Raw genomic sequence first — 22,300 nt, forward strand, 5'->3', positions numbered from 1 at the left:
CACCGATTCTATCAATTTCTTTTAAAAGAGCATTTAAATGACAGCTCTCAGAAACCCTATTTGAAACACACAACTTGGGTTTTAAAGGAGAAGGAAAGGTAAAAACTAAGTAAACTTTATCAGAAAGGTCTATGTAAATACAGCCATAAGCACAGAAACGCTGCACTGAGCCCTCTATCAAAAGAAACACAGGCTTTCTTGTCTCCTTTTTTCCTGTGCCATAGTCAGCGCAGCTCTCTCCTGCTCCCCCCTCCCATAAGAGTGCTAAGAACTCCCTCCCCCTCCCTCCCTTAGGAATGTGTGATCTGAGCCATACAGCAGAAGCTTCCTCATAGTCTTACCAACTGGTCTTGGTGCAGGAGTGTGGCATTATGGGAATTTTGTTAAAAGAGTTCAGCATTTTTGAGGCTTCTGATCATCTGAACAGGCGAAATATGGGGAGACTTAAAGGCACGATTAAGAGAACTGAAGGTATGCCTGCAGCTTGATATTCTCCTGGACTACTTATATGTATTACTCACCGTTGCCTCTTCATCTTCATCTTCCTCATAGAAGTCAACTTCTTCTTGATTCATGTTTGATTCCAGGAAATCAGTCTCATCATCTCGGGCACCAACAAAAAAGCTGGGTGTTGAGCTGTCGCCCCCGAAGGGTGGGGTCAAGGATGACATCACAAACTAGTGAACCTAACATCCCGCTCTAAAACCATCACGTAAAAACCTGAGAGGTTTTGAGAAAAGGAGCTGCAAGCACTAGGTCCACAGCATGGGAAAGCAGTTGATTTGGTGCTAATTTCTCTTCACACACATAGAATTGGCTAGTAATTAGCATGTTTTATTTGTACAAGGAGGCCATTTCTATTGTTACTTGATAGTAGAACTCTGAAGATCTTATATCAAACTGTTCAGGTTAAACCTAAAAAACAAGACAAACAAGCATCCATTTAAATGAGTACACCAGGCAAATAGTTAAAATAATTAAAATCTAATATTATTTTGTGCTCAGTGTGAGAAAATAATATAACCATTACAATTTCAATCATCTATACAAAAAAGTGAATTTATAATGAAGTGAAATGGACAATTTTCTAGAGGAAGAATAATCTGACACTATCACTCTATAAACCCTTGCTAGTACTAATATAACTTTTTGAACTATCATGCTACCCCGCAACAGCCTTATTGCTTTGCTATGCACAACTCTGATTTTGCTTCAGTCATGGCTGTTTCAGCAGCTTTAGAATGAGATGTCAAAGCCCAAAGCAAGTAAAGGTGGCCATACACGAGCAGATCCGCTCGCTTGGCGATGTCGCCAAGCGAGCGGATCTTCCCCCGATATCTCCCCATACACGGGCCGATTAGCTGCCGAATCGGTCCAAGGGACCGATATCGGCAGCTATAGTCGGCCCGTGTATGGGGACCTTTAGCAACAGATGGAACAAGTGGGAAAGCAAGGCTTAGTTTGAGTTATTTGTATATATAATTGCTATTAAAAGCAGTGTCTGCCTGTCCTTTTCTATTCTCTGCCCTGGTGGCTCTGACTGTTAAAACAATGTAACACAAGGCAGCAGACTGACAGACTTGACTTTGGGGAGGAGACTGAAAGTTGCAACATTGATTAAAAGTAAGAACCAGGAGTTCAGCAAATGCTGCTTTCAATAGCAATTACATTTACAAATAACTTTTAAAGCGCTACAAATTTTTAATTATTTCATATTGGAAAATTGCTTAGAATTGCTTAGTCTTTTATTATGCAAAAAAATATTTTTGGGGTTGACATGCCCTTTAAGTTATGGAGATCCAAATTATGGAAAGATCCCTTATCCGGAAAACCCCAGGTCCCGATCATTCTGGATAACAGGTCTCATACCTGAATTATGAATTATCACTATGGTACGGAGATTTTTTGTTTCAAATTTTATATTCTAGGGATCATTTATGAATGCAAGTGCAGTTGCGGGCTGCTAAACTGGCCAGTCAGTTTTGGCCAAAGAAACTAATTCAATTCAACGTACATCATCAATAATTTTTATGGCAAGAAACGGCATCAACTGGAACCAGAAAATATATACCATAATTACATGTTATTTATGTTGAACTGCAAACATAACTGACTAAATTTTGACGCATAAGCAGTTCTAATAAACTGGAGCTCAGTTAAAACAAGGAACTTTGTAAATATGGTTAATTAAACATTCTTTTGTGTTTTTCAATCATCAGGGACTTTAAGTATAAGGGACCTTAAGTTTAAAGTTTAAGTTTAAAGTTTTAAGTTTAAGGGACCTTAAGTATAAAGCTGGCCATCCGCTTTAAGATTTTTCTCTCCCTAAGGACCGATTTCAGTGCAATTCAACAAATCTGTCAAATTATTGTAAGGTTAGGGGCCACCAAACTATCGCACATCTAGCGATTTTTCATTCAACGTCAGTCGGAAAATCGATCGGGCAGGTTTATTTGCCCATTGTGCAACTAGGTACTTTTCCTAGCTTCAATTAGATGACATAGCTTGAAATGGTCGTTTTTGTTGATTGACAAATTGTGCTTTTATAAAACTATAGTTTCAATATAAGCTTGGTCCTACGATATAGAAAAGATTGTTTAAACATCTAAACATGTATGGCCAGCTGCAATGAATGTGTATGTATGTATGTATTTATATAGCACCATAATTGTACCTTCCCTAGGAAGAAGGGAACAAACAGAAACAAAACAATAAATGGGGGGGGTATAAGTGCATAGACGAAAAGGGTGTGCTGCTGCAGAGGAAAGCTAGTAAAGGTAGTTTTTAAATTTTCCTGATGCAAGATGATAATGCAATCAATGAAAGGTTTTATGTGTGACACAGCTGTTTTTTAAAATTGGGCTACTTAAACAAGCAGCAGGCAAAATATTCAAAACAGACTCTTACAAGAGAAATAGGGGTAGGAGACATTATGACATAAGGGGTGTTAATAGAGTTTAGTGGGGAAGTGTAAAGAAACGTGTGTGTCTCTCTCTCTCTCTCTCTCTCTCTCTCTCTATGAGAAAACATTTATTTATGGAAATAGTGATATACACATGAAACAGACTTCCTGCAGATGGATTTAAATCAAGGAACTACATAAGTAAAGGAATTCAAACATCCACAGCATAGATACAAAGCAACTTAAAAGGCTTAAGACAAAACCTCTTTTTAAATAAAACACAATGCAAGAAAATCTCATTTCAAATCTTCTTAGACCAATTAAATATAATATATACAAAAAATGTATACATTTTTTAACTTCCCCTTTAATGAAAGCTAAAATATACCAGGACATTTACATTTATTCCTGTGTTTAAAAAAAGAAAGTTACCTTGTCCTTTATTCAGCAGTTGTGTAGTCGATCAACAACATCTAAAGCCCTGATTTATTTAGACGCTCATTTCATTGAGTACTGTAAACAAAGATTCAAGGAGAAACAACCTATATCTATTGCCACCCCCGCCTTGCAGAACACCAATTACTAAGGCTGGCACTGTAAATTATGAGTGTTAAGTTAATGTAAGACAAATGTTTATATATCTTTATTCCATTTGCTTTCCTAAAATAAACAAAAAGTCATAATCTAGGATTAAAATGATAAAAGGTTTTGTTAAAAAGCAGAAAAAATTAATTGGTTGTCCTGTTCTGGAAATCTACTATGTTGTAAAATGGGATGCATTCAAATATCTAAGCACAAATAATAATTGTTGTTGCCAGCAACTATTTGATGTCTAAGATATAGTAACTGTATAACTGCAAAATAATAAACTAGAAAGCATCCATTTCACATACCCCCCAACTGTCCCGCTTTCCACGGGACAGTCCTGGTTTTAATAGCGCATCCCGCTGTCCCGGATACTTCAATGAAAGTCCCGCATTTCCATAATAGATTACAGATATGCAGGACATTCATTGAAATATCCAGGACAGCGGGAGGCGCTGGATGGAACCGGGCGCTCCTTCTTCAGCGGTTCCTCTCCGTATGCTGCTCCTTGCGCGGCAGTGACAGGCCCTTTTATAAGGTTGCACCCCGTGCGTATTGACGTCACACGTACGCACGGGGCGCAACCTTATAAAAGGGCCTGTCGCCGCCATATAAGGAGCCGCATAAGGAGAGGAGCCGCTGAAGAAGAAGGAGCGTGTATGGTGGGCACTATGTATAGGGGCATTGTATATGGGGGCATTGTATATGGGGGCACATTCTGAGGGGGGCACTTTCTATGGGGGATACTGTGTATGGGGGGTACTGTCTATGGGGGCACTTTCTATGGGGGCACTTTCTATGGGGGGTACTGTCTATTGGGCCATTGGGGGCAAAACTGGTACATAGTTATAACTCACTTATAACTGACTGCCTTCTCTCTATATTTGTATTTTATATGTAGGAGTTGCTATATTGTTTTCCTTAGGTAGTACAGTATGAAGGTATAGCACATTTTGCGTCTGATCCTACCATTTCAACTATATAAAAGGAGTATTTTTTTGGAAAAAAAAATAGATGGGGTGTGGTAATTGGGGCATGGCCACAAAAGTGGGTGTGGTCAAAAAATTGCCACGCTGCACGCACCAAATATTTTTGTCCCTCTTTTCATTTTTCAAATGTTGGGAGCTATTTTTATTTTTTAAATTTTATGACATTTTCAGACTGTAAAATATGTAATGTTAATTGTTATCAGTTTTATAGAAAGATAGATTAGTATACTGTACATAATTATATCTGTAATAAAGTTAAAGCAGTTGTGTGCTGCCATTAGAATTAAGCATGTACCCAAAGTAAGCAGGTCACAAGGTGTCATAGCTAGAAACTAAATCAAAACTTTGGTATTCAACTGCTCAGCCTTACTGCTCCCAGACTTGATCCCAAAAGGCTCCCGCTTGCCTCCTAGTACATTATAAAGAAAAGAGCACCATAATGCAGATTCACTGCTTCACAAACTTTTTTGTGTGCAGTAGCCTGAAATGAAAGTTTGTGAAGCAGTGAATCTGCCTCATGGTGCACTCCTCTTTATCTATAATAGCTGGAAGCTGGTTCCTGCAAATGTATATACTGTATAACGTAATGTATTCCCTCAAACAAGAGAATCTGAAGACCAACACAAATTCTATCATTTCCACTAAAGGAAAAATATAATGCTTTTTTCTAAAAACAACATGTACCTGCAATATACCTGCTTTTTGCCTGTTGTTAACTAAGGAGTATCTGTAATTGATGTTATTTCTTGCACTTATCAGGGCAAAATTTAAAACTGAAAATAAAATCACAATCACGGTACTTATTGGCCCTACAAGTAGTATCAAAACAAATCAGCAATCCAGTGAGAAGTCTCTATGTAATGAACTGATCCATATTTCACAGCCTAGCAGGCTTTTTACAGAGGTCTTCTAAGTGGTCTCCTGATTTGTTTTGATTGTTGAAGGGAGTAGAAACTGCTTGTACTTGTTTAGTGTAAGATATATTTTAAAAAGTATGATTGGGACTCAAAGTGCAGTGTAAACCAACTACTGTAACAAGCAGCATTTAATATCCTCCTATTTGTGTGTAGACCCTAAAGAGAGCAAGAGATGAAGAGTAAAGATAGTTAGTTCACCTTTAAAGGAACAGTAACACTAAAAAATAAAAATGTTTTAAAATAATTAAAATATAATGTACTGTTGCCCTGCACTGGTAAAAGTTGTGTGTTTGCTTCAGAAAGACTACTGTAGTTAATAGAAATAGCTGTTGTGTAGCCATGGGGGCAGCCATTTAAATTGAAAAAAGGAGAAAAGGCACAGGTTACATAAAAAGATAACAGATAACTGTGTAGAATACAATGGGAATCTATGCTACTTATCTGTTATCTGCTTAGTAACCTGTGCCTTTTCTCCTTTTTTCAATTTAAATGGCTGCCCCCATGGCTACACAACAGCTATTTCTATTAACTACAGTAGTCTTTCTGAAGCAAACACACAACTTTTACCAGTGCAGGGCAACAGTACATTATATTTTAATTATTTTAAAACATTTTTATTTTTTAGTGTTACTGTTCCTTTAACACCCAAATCCATCAAGACAAATAATTTCTACTTGCTGGTAGCCAAATGTAGAGAATGCCATTTTTGATTATTTTGTAAATCAAGAACAATATCATCCTGGGCTTAGTTCCCACAAACTTCCAGTGATGTATATTTGTATGCCAAACAGAAAAAAGAAACAAAAACCCATTTCTTTATCATTAATACAGTTGGTTCTGATTAACTTGATGTTTGAAGTTGGGAGATAATGTGGCTAGAAAGCAATATTACCATTCGCAGTGAGTAACCCCACAGTGATTACCATCTAATGACCTCTTTCAACAAGCATATTTATCACAGGAAGAAATGTTGTCATGTCACTCATGTCATAGGGGAAAAGGTTGCACGGTGTAATCCCAGCAATGAAACATTTAAAACTATCAGGGTTGCAGCTGTTCTGTACAGAGTGCCCATCTACGATTACAAGTCTTCCTGCATTTATATTCTAAACTTAGACAAGACAATCTATTTCAGTTGCATAAAACTTTGAACAGCGGTAGGCATTAACCTGTGTCAATGTAACCAAAGTCTAGTTTACTAAATATATGTAAAGTATGGTGGATAAATGCTGCACTTTAATAAAGAATGACAAAAAGTATTCCTATGTCCCTCATTTTCAAGTTTAAAGGACAAGTGAAGGCCCAACTTAACACCCAGGCACTTCTATTGCTATCCCAGGAAAACATCCAGCCCCCAACTACATACCAGTCATTTATCAAAGCCATCCTAACAGTATGGGACAAATACAGAGACATACAACATAGCCAATGTGTTGTCCTCCATATACCATATTCATATAATCCCAGGTCACATATGAACCAAACTAGGCATTTAAAAGAGTCCACATGCTAGATGGGAAATAAAAAACAGATTTGCTCAAAGCAAAATTCTTTACAAAAGATTTAGAAATCCAAACACTAATTTGCATATCCAGATCTGACCAAATATTCTAAAAAACAAATGGCCTGGAAAAAATGCCTTTAGATGTCCTTTAGATGTAATTAAAAGTAACAAAATTAAGGGGGGGGTCCAATTTGGTTCAACTTAACACGATTCTAAAAAAAGTGTGGACATTTGGCAAAAACTCACCTTGGTAAAGCACGTTTAAAAACAACAAGCACAAAATATATTCCACCTAGGGCAGAGAAATCTCCACATAAAGCAGATGCCACGTATAGATTAATCAAATAAGCCTACAGGTCTGTGGTTTCATAAAATTCGTAATCAATTGCAGAAGAGACTAGACCACTAAAATAACTTGTCAACCAAATCTTGGGGGCACTGTCACTACGTAACCTGCAGAGGTTTTAGAATTTAGCAGACAATACAAAGAAGAACTTTAAAGGAGAAGGAAAGGCTAAGTCACTTGGGGGTGCCAAAATGTTAGGCACCCCCAAGTGACTTAGAACGCCTACCTTGTACCCCGGGCTGGTGCCCCTGTACGGAGGGAACAGCACCAGCCCGGGGCACCTGTAGACACCGCTTCCTCCTTCCTTTGCGCGCTGCTGGCGAAATCCGCCGGCCGGCGCATGCGCAGTAGAGTGAAAAGCCGACTTTAATGTTTAAGTTCGGCTTTTCACTCTACTGCGCATGCGCGCGCAAGCGAGGAGGAAGGAGGAAGCGCCGGCAGCTACCCCGGGCTGGTGCTGTTCCCTCCGTACAGGGGCACCAGCCCGGGGTACAAGGTAGGCGCTCTAAGTCACTTGGGGGTGCCTAACATTTTGGCACCCCCAAGTGACTTAGCCTTTCCTTCTCCTTTAATTTAAAAAATAAATAAAATTCTTAAATTGACTTAAATCTTACTGTACATTGTGTGGTTTGTCCAGGCAGTTGGTTAAACTGGACTAAACTCGCAGGGCACTGCTCTATGCAGCCCAATTTGAATTATCCATCCCATATATCTTGCAACAGTTCACATCGGAAATGCCCACCAGGGTGATAAAACAAAGAATTCCTTTCTGATCTGAATACAGTTATGGGGTTGGTTATCCAGAAACCTGTTATCGAAAGAGCTCTGAACTACAGGAAGGCCATTTACCATAAACTCCATTTTAATAGAATAATTCATATTCTTTTACATAATTTCCTTTTTCTCTGTAATAATAAAATAGTACCTTGTATTTTATTTCAATTAAGATATTATTAATCCTTACTGGAGGCAAAACAATTCTACTTTATTCTAGTTTAATACATAAAAACTCACCCACGTTCTATTGATTCCTATGGGATTTTTAGAAGTGTACTTATCAAACTGAGAGTTTTATCTTTCACTTATTGATAAATACGCTTCTAAAAATTTCATAGGAAAGGGTGGTATTAATCTATAAACTCCCATTTTGATAAATATTCCCCACAAAGGGGTGGTTTACCTTTATTTTAACTTTTACCCCTTTAAGGTATGGCAATTCAACTTACGGAAAGACCCCTTATCCAGAAAACCCCATGTCCTAAGCATTCTGGATAACAGGTCCAAAAAAACCTGTATTACCATGAAGCAAAATTAATATAGCAGCCACAAGAAAGCTATAGAAGGCCCAATGCATCAGGAAGGCATCCAAAGAAATCAAGCCAAAAAATTAACATAAAAAGGTATGTACATCAGGCTATTCCAAAAATTACCCGTCAGAAGCAACCAGTGACCCTAATATGGAGATGCAGACATGCTTCAATATAAAGAAGGCAGTTTCATCTTCAAAAGAGGCAGAGAAAAGGGTCTTACAACAACACAAACACGCTTTTACATTATAGTAAACTCTCCTATTTAAAACTCCTGCCAAATACTGACATGAAGAAAACATTTAGAAGTTTAAAAGGAGAAGGAAAGGAAAACACTAAGTAAGCTTTATCAGACAGGTCCTCTATCAAAAGAAACACATTATCTTTTGTCTTCTGTCCGATGGAAAATCAAACCTGCCTGATCGAAATCTGGCCAATTTTAAGTCTGTCGGGGATGCCCATACATGGGCAGATAAGCTGCTGAATCGGTCTAAAGGACTCAAATCGGCAGCTGAAATCTGCCCATGTACGACTGCCTTTAGGTTACAACTTATCTGTAAAGAGTCACATATTTGTACTATTAACAGAGCACAACTATAACATAACTATAAACAGAATGAATTAAAATATTATTTTTGATTGCTTTTTCTTTTTGATTCACAAAAGAATGTAAAATAGTCCTGATACTTACATATATTCCATTTGTCTCAGTTTTTTACAGGACTAACTCAGTTTACTGTTGCAAGACCCATCACATTAAAGTGATACTGACACGAAAAAAAAATACTTTTCAAAATATGAATATACATAAAAAGTTACATTTAGGTCGTGTTGATGGTTTTTCGCTGACAGGTTTGGTTTTGTAAGTAATTGTTATTTGAAGTCCCTAAACCTGACTGTTTTGCCAACCTGACTGTCCCTTCTCAGCCTGTCAGGTATAGCTTCTAATGCTAACAGACAAATATGGCCGCCCCCTCAAAGAGGAACACTGGGGATCAGACAAGTTATGTAATTTTTATGGCAAAATTATAAAGTTCTTGCAAAGACAATGTTATGATAGATGTAAAAAAAGATTTACTTTCTGGTGTCAGTATCACTTTAAGGTCACTTACACTGTCCAAGTTATATGATTGAAATGTTCTAAGATTAAGGGTGAAGACACACTGAGCTTTTAGTAGCAGCTAATTGTCATGGCTACTATTGCGGGCGACTAATCTCCCAGACATGCCATCCCACCGGCAAGAATGTCGCTGATGGGATGGCTTTGAGTAGCTTTGGTTTTCCAAAGTCACCCGAAGTTTCATTGCGAGGCAACAACAAACAAACTTCTTTCAATTTATTACTGAAACACTGTTCACTGTAGTGATAACTACAGATTAGTGATCAAAAGCAGGCCAAAGTCTACATCTCTTGCATTACCTTCAATAGGAATGATTTAAAGTCATGTCTATTATGCAAATTAGGTCTAAAAGTGTCTCTGTATTCACTGTAACTACAGTTTACATGCTCTCCTTTTAGTTATCCTCATAGATCTGCTTTATTTTTACATACCATTCTTGTACAGTACTATTTCCAGGCTTAAAATCAAATTCCTCCCTTCGGGTCTGCTACAAACTTTAAAGAGAGGCATGCAGGGTCACTGTCATTTTTGATTGATGTGTCCTCTCAGGGAATAGTGCATCAAAACACTATTCTTTACTAGCAGCTGTTACTGCAAAAAAACAAGCATGAACCTACCTAAAGGTAGTTGCCAAGGTAGGAACTACACCTTTTTTAGGTGACACCGATGACACATAGATAGATAGACAGACAGACAGATATAATTGGTTGGAACTAGTTATGTTTAATCAGTCAACAGCAAGGGTAGAAAGAATGCAATAACTGAAAATGCATGTATAAAGGAAATATATCCTCAATGGAAATTATTAGTTTACCAGCAGTCACCAACCACAGGCCTAGGCAGCTTCAACTAAACTTATGATGTACAGTAGGGAGTCCACTATTTCTAATCATATTCATATATCAATAATTCACACACTAGCAAGATCGCAAAGAACTACTTATAAGAATATTTTCTACAGTTTGCTCATTGTATCAATGTTTTGAAATGTATATATCTGGAAAAGCCAGGCTAAAACTGTTGTAATACAACTTCAACACCACCTCAGAGCTGGAACTGAAAAGCTGCTGGTGGGCAGTCAGCCCTCCCCTGTGGGTATATACAGTATGTACAGATGGAGTTCTGGCTATCCCAGATTATTTGTTAGATATCTCACAGTTTTTCTACAATAATTTCCTAGTTAATTTGCTATAAATGTCAGAAGGTAATTTAAGTTATTTAGGCATACTATCCTAAAGATTCCCATACATCATAATCTATTTAATCAAATTAAACCTAGGGGATCTATCTATCTATATGGGATATACCAAGAAATGATATGGGATAAGAATAGCCAGAGCTACATCTGTATATATGAAATATTTTACAGAGACATACAATTTACAAATTAATAAATATACTATTGTATAAATGCTATATTTGTTGAAGGCTTTTTTGTAATGAATTTCTAGCATGTTGTCTTCTCTCTTATTTCTGCAGACAGCTGATAATGCAAGCATTTGTGTAAGTTAATGAGACTTTACTGCCATTTTTTCCATTCATCTGAAAGGATCCCTACTTCTTAATTAACACCAAGTACCTTAAAGTAATCAAATGTGCTCTGATTTGTGCGCAGTCTGTGCGTAGAGTGCCATGCATTCTGTACAGCCCTTAGCTCTTTGCTAAAAAGGCAGTGTCCATGGATCAAAGGGCTATGCCACTCACTAATGCAAGCCCAGGAACTATTAACACAGAGGTATGATGTCTCAAAAGCAGCGAGCAACAAGAAACTAAATGCTCGGCAACCCTCGCACAGTACTGAATTAACAACGGCTTCGTTTCCTACAAAAAAATTCCAGCCCCTGTCATACAGTCTTAGCCGACACTATTATTTTTATTACCGGCCATTGCATCTGATCACTGACCTGCCTCCTTCGTGGTGATCAGCCTACCCCAACTATGCGAGAGGAGGGGACGCACACCAATAGGAAACAGCCCCCTGACAAAAACAGCCAATAAGAGGGCTATGGAGGCGTGGACATGGAAGCCAGCAAGTTCAGCTGCGCCGGCAGAGATTGTCAACAGCGACCTGTAGCTGAGCGCCTAATGCGCCTGCGCCAAGTTATGATTATAAGATCTGCGTTGTGTAAGGTATTTCCCCATAAAGCAAGATTTTCCCAGAAAAGAGAATATAGTTCGTTTCTAAGTATTAACTCCCTTTAGATCTGGTTGCCTCGTAGTGAAGCATAGGAATACACTGCTTGTAAATTTGGTTAGGTGCCTGAGGCACAGCGAAGAAGTGTCTAGCCCAAAGCGGTAAGATTTTAATATGTGTTAATATCCAAATATGGGTCTTTAATTACCCTTTACACAGTAAAACATCCAACAAAAGTAATCACAATGAGGTGTATAATTAATTGTAGACCAGTCTTTTATATGTAAAGCTACCAGACATTTTCTTTGTCCCCTGAAAAAAATTAATACAATACAAAAATTCAATGCAAGTGTACAGAAGGGTTTTATGTACAAGTTTATGATAAGAAAGTCATTAAACCATGGTACAACTTCAAGGTTAACCCCAAGTGGATATAACTGTTTACCTCTGGGCAAAGGCTTTCAGTGCCACCCAGCCAGTGATACACAGGATAGGGCAGCATTACACCTATAATGGAGTTGTGACCAAGTAGACCAAAATGTCACATGATCCAGGGTCAGGTTTGTTGTTTCCCATTGTCTGTAACATCTACCTCTTCTTTCAGGTTGACCCCTACAATGCTTAGGCCCTAATAAACCACACATTGGATACAAACAACTGGAGCAGGGTTAGAACAAGAAAAATAGAAAATAAACCCTCAGACCAAAAGGCCTATCAGTAGATTGAAAACCGACTATAAGAAAGGGTACCAGTTTTTCTAGACAACCTAGGCCGTTATTTTACTGGCCTGGCCGATAAAAATAATGCTTGATGCCAAAGTTATCAATAGAGAATAAATGTAAAAATTAGTAGGAAGGCTGGCATAATTTTCCAGAAAAACACATATTGCGACTTTTCTGTGGTATGAATGTTCGCTTGCTTGCTTTAACAGCTGTTTTACTTTACACAGAGGAATTTATTGGAGATATTTAGGCATGGTTCTTGTTGTACTATCCTGCTGGAATCTGCCAAGAGCAGGCTGTGGGCTGTGGGCTTAAAGTGGACCTGTCACCCAGACATGAAAATCTGTATAATAAAAGCCCTTTTCAAATTAAACATGAAACCCAAAATCATTTTTTATTACCACATCCATACCCTTTATAAAAGCATTTAAAAATCCCAGCTGTCAGTCATATATTGCCTGCCCCACCTCTATGCCTTAGGCATAGAGGTGTGGCAGACAGTTACTTTCACTTTCAATTCAGAACTTTTTAGATGTTGCTGCACTGCTCATATTCCCCCTCCCACCTCACCATGTAATTGTGTAGCATTAGGTCTCCCCATACTGGCACACAAACAAGATTTTGGCAGAATGCAATGCCTGCTCTGATAAGTGTCCACAAAATGGCCCCTGCCTGCTTGCTGCAATTGTGAATTCCAAGGCTGAAGAAACTAAGATTAAAATAATTTATATAGTGTAAGTAAAGTTTATTTTGCTTGACAACCACAATAGAAAACAATTTGGAATTATTTCTTAAGGTGACAATTCCCCTTTAAGGGTTTTCTAGCCTGATCCAGATATGCTCCCCAGGAGGTTCCAGGTGACTAATACTATAGACTCTGCAAATTAGTAATGCCTTAGGTACAGATTCCGTCTTTTTTCCCTCTGTCCCTAATTTTCTTTTTTAAATAATTGGATAAGCTAGAGCACCTTTGAGAAATCTATGTGAATATAGATGTGCTTTAGTATTTTTTTGCAAAGACATTTTATTGGGTACATGTTATTGGGTACACTCAGGAGAACCATCTTTAACGGTGTTAAGTGATATGTTAGGCAACATTATAAATGCTCAGGACTATGGCACGTGAATCGTTTTGCCATCCGCTGGCTTTAAAATGATCTATTTGGCATTTTTCTGCAAGTAATCTAGATTGCTGCATTTACAGTGTTTACATGCAGCAATCCCTTAAATTAAAGGGTAATTTCGAATACTTTATGGTGGCTAGTGGGAGAACCAGTTTCCATGGACAACAAAGTGTTACATTTGACATTATCCTAAAAGTATGTTCAAGTTTTGGCTACCAGTCAACATTACACCTAAAAAGGTCTAGAAAAAGACAATTTTGAATAATGAAAGGAAATATATTTCTAAGTAACTTTTTAGTATACATTCATTACAAGGAGTAAGTGTTTTTTTTAAAGTTATTTGTAAATGTTATTACTGGTGAAAGCAGTATCCTGCAGTATTCTCTGCACTGCTAGATCTGGCTATGGAAATAATGTGTCAGAAGTCATTTGATTAACAGATCTGCAAAAAGAATGCAGGGCATTGTAAGAAATTATGTCTTGATTGCAACATTGTTTCAAGAGTCAGAACCAGCAGTGTAGAAAGAGACGTAAAATATATACTTATTGCAATTGCAGGTACAAATAACTGCAAAAAGTTCCTTAGAATTGCATTTTCTGTCATTAGGCAGGGGATTAACTGATACAACCCATTTTGAGGGCCAGATCAGATTAAACTGTGGTAACACAAAAAAAAGCCTATGGATCTTTTGGGAAGGTAGGGCATCATAGAGCTCCACAAAAAGGATTCTTCTGGTCTGTAGGCCTCTAAAAAGACAGTCTGCATTGCCTGTTTTTCTCTAACTTATCAGGAGAAGCAATTTGTTAGATGCAACAAGAAATGTAGTAGACACATGAAAGATATTTTCTGTGGGTTAATATAAGTGTAAGCACTATAGAGTGTTTTCATGGAATGCAGATTAAAATCTACCACTTAGTATAGGTATGGGATCCCTTTTCAGGAAACCTATTATTCACAAAGTTCTGAATTACGGAATGGCCATCTCCCATAAACTCCATTATAAACAAATAGTTCTAATTTTTGAAAATGATTTCCTTTTTCTCTGTAATTATAAAACAGTACCTTGTACTTGATCCCAACTAACATATAATTAATCCTTATTGGAAGCCTATTGGGTTTATTCAATGATTTTTAGCACACTTAAGTTATGGAGATCCAAATTACGGAAAGATCCCTTATCCGGAAAACCCCAGGTCCCGAGCATTCTGGATAACAGGTCCCATACCTGTACAATAATATAAATGTAAGCAATTTTATAGCTTGAGAGATGCTAACAAGGTGCTTATCCAAGATATGAAAGGAATTGGTCACTGTAAAATTAATGTGTTGTTGAAAATGGTATTTTAAGACAATTTGCAGTTTGTCTTAATTTTTTTTCCTTTGTGGGATCCATTTTCTGAGTTCCAAGCATGTTAAAAACCAGGAAATCAGTGGTGTAACTTTGGGGGCCCAGACCCTCCTGCTTAAAAAAAAAACAATGTCAATGTACATTCTTCTTTTGTATCAGGAATAGTTTTCCGTTGATACCTCTTTTCCAAAGTTGTTCTTCAATGTAGTGTAGGCCTCAAAACCTGACTCCATGAAAAGGTCATCAAACAAGTAAATAAATCTAAACTTAATGTATCAGTTACCTTCTATGAGAATGAAACCAAATTATTAACATAAAAATGTACTAGGGGAACAAGGAGATCGCAACATCTTATTAGCAACTGCAAGGTAAAACCATGAAAATCAGAATATAATGCAGCAGAGTTTGTAACACTGAAACAATTCATTAAAATGCAAAGTTAAGTACCTCCTGAATAGGTTTCCTCAGAAATGCTTCAACCAAATGGGAACAGACAATCAACAGAAAGACCTTGTTAATGAAACAACAAAACCAGGCTACATCAGACCTAGTTCCTTTCACTGGTACTTTTAGTGCATAGACTGAAAAAGCCTTATGAGAAAACACTGCTGCTGTCTGTGAGAAGCACTCTGGGTTTAGCAAATATGTGCTTGTACTGTATCTCCTCTTTGACAAGATGATAAAAAGTATTCTTCTATATCAGTGTTGTCCAACTGCCGGCCCATGACCCCCCTCTGTGTATCCCCCTACCTGTCTGGCTGCTTTGATGGTTTACCTTTGAGTAAGATTTAAATGGTATCAGTACCTGCATGGTTCTCACCTCAGGCTGTAATCCCCCTGTATTGTTTAAAAATGTAACCCCCTATGTTGGTCACACCTTTTAATGCCTGCATTGTTCACCCCCTGCAGTGTTCACATCCCAGGCTCAGACTGTAATCACCCACATTGTTCTTCTGTTCACACCTCAGACATTGTGTGTACTGCCTGACCTATGCTGCCTCTGTGTATGGCACACAGAGGCAGCATAGGGTAGGCAGAGTATGGCACACAGGCAGCATAGGGTAGGCAGAGTATGGCACACAGGCAGCATAGGGCAGGGAGTGTATGGCATACACAGGCAGGGTAGGGCAGGCAGAGTATGGCACACAGAGGCAGCATAGGGCAGGCAGAGTATGGCACACAGGCAGCATAGGACAGGGAGGGTATGGCATACACAGGCAGGGTAGGGCAGGCAGAGTATGGCACACAGAGGCAGCATAGGGCAGGCAGAGTATGGCACACAGGCAGCATAGGGCAGGGAGGGTATGGCATACACAGGCAGGGTAGGGCAGTCAGAGCATGGCACACAGGCAGCATAGGACAGGCAGAGTATGGCACACACAGGCAGGGTAGGGCAGGCAGAGTATGGCACACACAGGCAGAATATGACAGGCAGAGTATGGCACACACAGGCAGGGTAGGGCAGGCAGAGTATGGCACACACAGGCTACATAGGACAGGCAGAGTGCTGCCTATGTGTGCCATACTCTGTCTGCCCTATGCTGCCTGTGGGAGGTGAACCTGGCAGTATGGCACATACAGGCAGCATAGGGCAGGCAGATTATGGCACACACAGGCAGCATAGGGCAGGTAGAGTATGGCACACACAGGAAGGGTAGGGCAGGCAGAGTATGGCACACACAGGCAGCATAGGACAGACAGAGTATGGCACAGACAGGCAGGGTAGGGCAGGCAGAGTATGGCACACAGGCAGCATAGGACAGGCAGAGTATGGCACACACAGGCAGGGTAGGGCAGGCAGAGTATGGCACACACAGGCAGCATAGGACAGGCAGAGTATGGCACACACAGGCAGGGTATGGCAGGCATAGGACAGGCAGAATGCTGCCTATGTTGGCCATACTCTGCTTGCCCTATGCTGCCTATGTGTGCCATACTCTGCCTGCCCTATGCTGCCTGTGGGAGGTGAACCTGGCAGGGGTTTGTTGTGTGAGTTTGTTTGCAGTTGGAAATAGCCATTAAATGGTCCCTAAGGTGTGTAATTATGTGCGGGGGGTTGCTGTGTGACATAATATATTTCTTTCACATAAAAATGACGGTTGATATCCCCGCAGTGAGGACTAAGCATTTGGGTTTTTGCTGCACTACCACCATTGTGATAAAATGGGTGTGGTTTAAAGTGGGTCTGGTTAAAAATGGGAGTGGTCAAAACTGGCTTCCATTAGCGGCCCTCCACCATGTATGCTAGAGAAATTCCGGCCCTCAGCACCGCAGAAGTTGGATAGCACTGTTCTATATAAATTATTTTGCAAAAGAGAAGGCATAATATATCACTGAATGCAACTGAATAATTAAAGGGACAGAACACCTCCTTGTTTAACATTAGTGCAATGTTCTTGTGACACAAATGCAGTAGAAGACTAGGGCATGTCCCATTGTCACAAATGTTTTGAGATTAACTATACGACAAAACGTCTAAAATACGAATCTAACTGTTTAAATCTAATTGCTGATTGGTTGCCCTGGGCAACATGCTTCACTCCACTTTTTACACAGCATGATAAATATACCCCTAAATGTTGCACAGTGATAAGAACAAATGCAGGACTAATGGAATTGCAACACCAAATCATCTGTTTAAATGAAACCTATAACTACGCACAATGTAGGTATCTTTTTTTAGTAGTATGTGCAATTGGGCAATCCTAGATAGAAAACTGCCATTGTAAGTGCTGCTCCCTGGGACCATACCATTCACAGTGCACACAAACAAGCCAAGGCACACATACATGTTAGGTCACATCAGCCAATTAATGGACAGAGTTGTGTCTTTTACTCCTACACTACTTCCTGTTACAGTTAGAGCAGCAGTATTTCCTGTCAGGTGATCTCTGAGGGAACACACAGCCCATCACTAAATGGTGGCTGAAGGTAAAATATGTGAAAGGGCAGTCTTTACTGATTGATTGATAGATAGATAGATAGATAGATAGATAAATACTGTTTGGTAAGATTCTTTAATAGGTCACTTAGGGGCAGATTTATCAAAATGTGAGCTTAATAAACTCACTCACATTTTATTCATTCCTATGGGTTTTTAGATCTGTATTTATCAAATAGGGAACTCTCACCCATTGATAAATATGCTTCTAAAAATCCCATAGGAATGAATAAAACACGGGTATGTTTTTATGTATTAAGCACTAAACTCACATTTTGATAATCCTGCCCCTAAATGTGATATAAACTATCTGTTGGTTAAGTAATCATTTTGGGGGTATAGTTTTCATTTCAGTTGATTATCCAAATTAGAATTATTTTTTGCACATATTCAAATATAAGCAAAACTGACTCATTTCTGACAGCCTACCTACATACTATGTGAGATGCCCCCTAGTGAGCCCAAAGCAGCGGACAAGTGGCCCTGTCTGAAGGTCAGCCAGTTTGTGATTCATGTTGGTATGCTTATTTAGATATTATTATACTGTCAGGGTCGGACTGGGGGATGCAGGGCCCACCTGGGCTGCTGGGCCAGGGGCTCGCAACCCCAAGGGTGCCCTGGCAGCGTTCCCCGAAAGGGCCCCCACCACGCCTCCCTAAACCCCCACAGGGGCCCTCACCCAATTTCCTCCCCTGTGCGCACTTAAGTGACGCGTCAGGGGAGGGACACTGTCAGCAGGGGGTGCACCGCCAGGGGCCGGGTCTGGGTCCCGGTGACCCAGTCCAACCCTGTATACTGTATATAGTGCCAAAGTATTCTGCAACTCTTCACTGAGATTATACATCAATCCCTGTCCCAGTAGTGCTTACAGTCATACAGAGTATGGGCAATTTTATTAGGAACCAATAAACCTGCAGATAGTGCAAATTCTTGCTGATAGTGCCCTGCCTTAAATTAAACTAGCACCCTAGTATTTAATCACCATACTGACCTGCTTGAAGTATTAAATAATAACTTTTTCATATCTTATTTTTATATAATATCATATTTTCAAATAGCCGTCACCTTGTAAGCAACACGTTCTGCACTACAAATAGGGACTTTAAATTATTAGTTCTCATTAATTGTTGGCCTGGACTGGGATACAAAAAAAGGCATTTCAAGTACACAGCTCCCAAACAGCCCCAGACCATGGAATCTTAGCGCAAACCCTATGGCATTTCCCAGAATCCACAGCTTGCCAGTCCGATTGCCAGTTCCCCTGCTTATGACAGTTCAGTTCTATTTGACACTACTAAATAGTGACTCAAGTGAGCAGCAGATGGCAGTACAGAGTAACTATATGACTGTTCCAGGGTTCTTACCTCTCAGAAGGCTTTGGTTGCTGCACAGTGTGCTTGGAAATAGAACTGTGGCCAGAAACTATACAGAAAAGTGTCACTTTCTGATGTATGGTGAGAGTTTAGTGAAACCTAACCAAAGGGTTAGCTTTCACTCTTTGGCAGGTAATTAAACTGCTGCTGGGTAAAAACAAACCTGGGGACTTTTCCTTGGATTCCCAAAGACTCATTTACAAATTGCGTAAAGCTAATTTTTTGGATTTAAACAATGCAGAGTCAGTTATGACAATGATAGCAGCAAATTAATTAACACCCTGGAATTCTGTGGGTGCCCTTTCACAATAATTATCAGAGCATATTGTCACTTCCCACAAGTATCCATTTGCTAGGAGCATGGGTGTAAGTATCTTTTGTAAATACCATTTATGCATGCTAAATGTTGGGGCCAAACTAGCACTTTGCTTTTGTGCTTGAGTTAGTAAATTAGGCTTTTGATGTCTTATATAGGATGAGAAGTTGCTCCTTATACCACTGGACCTGCAGATAGTGGCACCACAGAAACACATGCACCCAGGACTCCCATGTGACTCCCCTGCATTATTCTAAACTGTACTTAACATTGGTTTTCACTGTACAGGTATGGGATTTCTTATTTGCAAACCTGATATTCAGAAATCTCCCAGAATTATGTGAAGGCCATCTCCCATAGACCTTTTTCAGCAAATAATCACATTTTAAAAATACCCATTTTCCCAGTAATAATAAAACAATATTTTGTATCTATACCAGCAATCATTGGGCCTTCTATAGCTTTGCAATTGGTGTCCCATTAAAGGGGTGGTTCACCTTTAAGTTAACTTTTAGTATATTAAAGAATGTCTAATTTAAGTAACTTTTCAATTGGCCTCTATTTTTTCTTTTTTATAGTTTTTTAATTATTTGCTGTCTTCTGCTTCTCTCTAGCTTTTGAATTGGGGTCACTAACCCCCGGCAGCCAGAAAACTGTAGCTCTGTGAGGCTACAATTTTAATTATTACCTTTCTATTCAGGCCCTCTCCTCCTCATATTCCAGTATCAAATCAGTGGCTGGTCGCTAAGGTAATTTGCACCCTAGCAACCAGATAGCTGCTTAAATTCAAAACTGGAGAGTTGCTACATAATAGGCTAAATCATTAAAAACCACAAATAATAAAAAATGAGGAAAAATTGCAACTTGTCTCAGAATATCATTCTCTGCATCATACTTAAAGTTAATTTAAAGGTGAACAACCCCTTTAATGGCTCTCATGGATGCAAATTCAACTAATAAAGCATAATAACAAGAGATGCTCTTCTTATATTATAATGACAGAACTAGTAAAAAATTACTATATACACAGTACAAGCAAAAATGGACATTTTTTGAAAACTTAACATCATATTGTTAAAATAGGGATAGCAGAAGCCTTAAAGGGCTACTATGCTCTCAATATTTGTCAGAATACTTGTGAATAGTAAAGGGTAACACCCATTCTAGCATAGATTTGTGAGGCGTCAGCCTGCAGGCAACTTTGTGGGACTCTGGAAAAACGAAGCGATGCAAAGGCCTTTGTACCGACGACTTCTATTTTGCCAGTGGAAAGGCATTTCTGAGTGGTTAGTTGTCCACGATAGCAGAGGTCTCTAGTGGGTGACTAACTTTCTCCGTGGAGGGTCAGCCTTAGAATTGTACCCTTGCAATGAATAGGAAATCTGGCACAAGGAGCAGAGTGCAGCCCTCACAGGCCCAAGTGAGCCTTGTACTTGAAACTTGCCCTGAGCCCTCATCTAATTTAACCCTTATCAAATTGTGTATATAAATATATGTAAAAAGCTGCAGGTATTTATACAAGTCATTACACGGGTACACCATTTGAATTAAGTGCCCTAAAGGGATACTTCTATACTGTACTGTACCTAAGGGCAAGGGAAAAAGAATATTCGCAAAACCCTTGAAATTGCCTCTCAATAGACTTTCGTCAAAATCACATTAACGCCAGCAAGAACTTTACACTCTCCCAATGAGCTGGAAATTGTGCAGGGGACAAAATTCTCTATCTGTCTCACTATCACATCATATGCCATTGCCCTATTATTGTAAAAGTGTTGAACTTTAGAATTATTACTGTATCAGTAAGTTCCGAATAAATCTGTCTCCGCCTCTTATTGCTTCAGTAACAATGTGTAATGTTGATTTTTCTGCCTCAGTCAGTACCAAAGGTCAGAGCTAAGGCTACGTGAAGAGTTGCACATACTGCTGTCTTGGCAGAGCACCTTAAAGGTACTGGTTTAAAGGAAAATGTCAGTTATATAATAAAAAAATGAAATTTTCCTGCCTTGCTTTAATTTAAACATTTTAACTTTCAGCGCATCTAATTCTGTGTATACAGTATAATGCATGCAAATAATGCATGCAAAGAAGTAAAGGTAAGAATTCTGCAAAGTTTTTTTGGGGGATCTGTTCCAGGCCAGGGCAACCGCAGCCCTTTAGCTGTGAAGATCTGTTCCTCCAAAGATGCCCCCAGTAGCTCTTCTTTTCCAATGATTCACTGCACATGATCTGTGCTGCAGTCAGTTACCTGAGCTAAGGAGCTGACAAACAGTATATAGTATATGTAGAATAAAAAAGTAATGATACAAGGCTGATTAGTAATTTATTCAGATTTCCATTGCATGGCAACTCCAAAACCAGCGCAGTTTGATTCAGAATTTTATCATCAGCCCTTTGGTATCAGCTTATGTCACAGAAAAACCTCATTTTCTGCTTGATAATATGTGCCAACTCCTAAGCTTAGCTTCTTACAGCTGCCCAGAGCGCACTGAGCATGTGCAGGGTCACTAACACTTCTAACAAAATCCAACATGGTGAGCTCCTCTGACAAAGGCAATGGCTTTGATTATTACTGTTACAAGTATGATGGCATTTCTGCCCATATTTACTTTTAGGATTTAGTTCTTTAAGTGCAGAGTGATAAACTGGCCATAGATGTGTTAATATAATA

The 22,300-nt window shown here is 39.1% G+C and overlaps 1 protein-coding gene and 1 long non-coding RNA gene across 11 annotated transcripts in view; one reads left to right on the forward strand and one right to left on the reverse strand.

The window, feature by feature from the left end:
- The window catches only part of ppip5k1 (diphosphoinositol pentakisphosphate kinase 1), a 90,163-nt gene extending 78,503 nt beyond the window's left edge, over window positions 1-11,660 (reverse strand). For 8 of the 10 annotated variants that reach the window (XM_012959533.3, XM_012959531.3, XM_012959530.3 and 5 more), the window contains exons 1-2: window positions 11,575-11,660; window positions 522-915 (exon numbers count right to left, since the gene is read on the reverse strand). In XM_012959533.3, coding sequence (XP_012814987.1) covers window positions 522-671 — 150 coding nt within the window. In that variant the 5' untranslated portion in view covers window positions 672-915; window positions 11,575-11,660. The other 2 variants (XM_031899215.1, XM_031899216.1) reach the window with 2 other exon arrangements.
- A 30-nt stretch (window positions 11,661-11,690) lies between these two features.
- On the forward strand, window positions 11,691-21,725 carry LOC116409772. Its single transcript, XR_004222045.1, has 4 exons — window positions 11,691-11,965; window positions 19,788-19,917; window positions 21,507-21,579; window positions 21,666-21,725. It is a non-coding gene; the product is annotated as an uncharacterized LOC116409772 (long non-coding RNA).
- The last annotated feature ends 575 nt before the right edge of the window (window positions 21,726-22,300 follow it).

Source organism: Xenopus tropicalis, chromosome 3, assembly GCF_000004195.4.
Source record: "Xenopus tropicalis strain Nigerian chromosome 3, UCB_Xtro_10.0, whole genome shotgun sequence".
NCBI lineage: Eukaryota > Metazoa > Chordata > Amphibia > Anura > Pipidae > Xenopus > Xenopus tropicalis.